Source organism: Rhinopithecus bieti, unplaced genomic scaffold (genome assembly GCF_001698545.2).
Source record: "Rhinopithecus bieti isolate Rb0 unplaced genomic scaffold, ASM169854v2 scaffold_50178, whole genome shotgun sequence".
NCBI classification, from domain to species: Eukaryota; Metazoa; Chordata; class Mammalia; order Primates; family Cercopithecidae; genus Rhinopithecus; species Rhinopithecus bieti.
In genome coordinates, this window is record NW_016862045.1 from 1 (window position 1) to 630 (window position 630).

Genomic DNA, 630 nt, shown 5'->3' on the forward strand with positions numbered 1-630 from the left:
AATCCCAGCCAAAGTCGTGCCCGGTCATCTGGTAGAACTTGAGGTTGAAAGGCCGGTAGAACTCGCGCAGCCTGCGCACCACCTCGCGGTCGATCTCAGGGTGGGTCCTGCCCTTGGTCTTGCCCAGGCAGTGGGGCCGGCTGCTGCCCTCCGCCTTCTTCAGGCAGGGGAAGCCCTTGGTCTTGTTGAAGTAGAAGTGCTTGTCCGTGATGATCCGCTTGAGGCCCAGGAAGTCCTGCACGCGGCCCAGCTCGCCGGCCGGGTCGCTGATGAGCCGCTCGCCGCTCACGAAGAGCATCTGGCGGATGGGGAAGTGGCGCAGCCAATGCTCCAGGTGCTTGGCGTAGATGCCGATCTGGATGGCGCTCCACGATGTGTCGATGAGGCCCGTTGTCCTGTTTTTGAACGTCAAGCTCTCGAAGGTGGGGATGTCCGGCCGCTTGGACAGCGTCTGTGTGTAGTCCGAGATGGCCCTGGTCACCGGGTCCCGCACCACCACGATGAGCTTGGTGTCCTTGGACATGGCCGAGATGCGCGCGGGCGCCTCCCGCGTGACGAAGTAACTGGGCGTCTTCTCCATGGTGATCTGCCCGTCCAGGGTTCTGGGCATCAGGTCCCTGAGAAAAGCAA

General features: G+C 62.7%; 1 protein-coding gene across 1 annotated transcript; it reads right to left on the reverse strand.

Moving 5' to 3' along the window:
• Positions 1 to 4: 4 nt before the first annotated feature.
• Positions 5 to 624, reverse strand: LOC108525424 (heparan sulfate glucosamine 3-O-sulfotransferase 3B1; the record flags this gene model as incomplete). Its single annotated transcript, XM_017866401.1, has 1 exon — positions 5 to 624. A coding segment is annotated over exon 1 (606 nt), but the record flags the coding sequence as incomplete, so codon positions are not given.
• Positions 625 to 630: the final 6 nt, after the last annotated feature.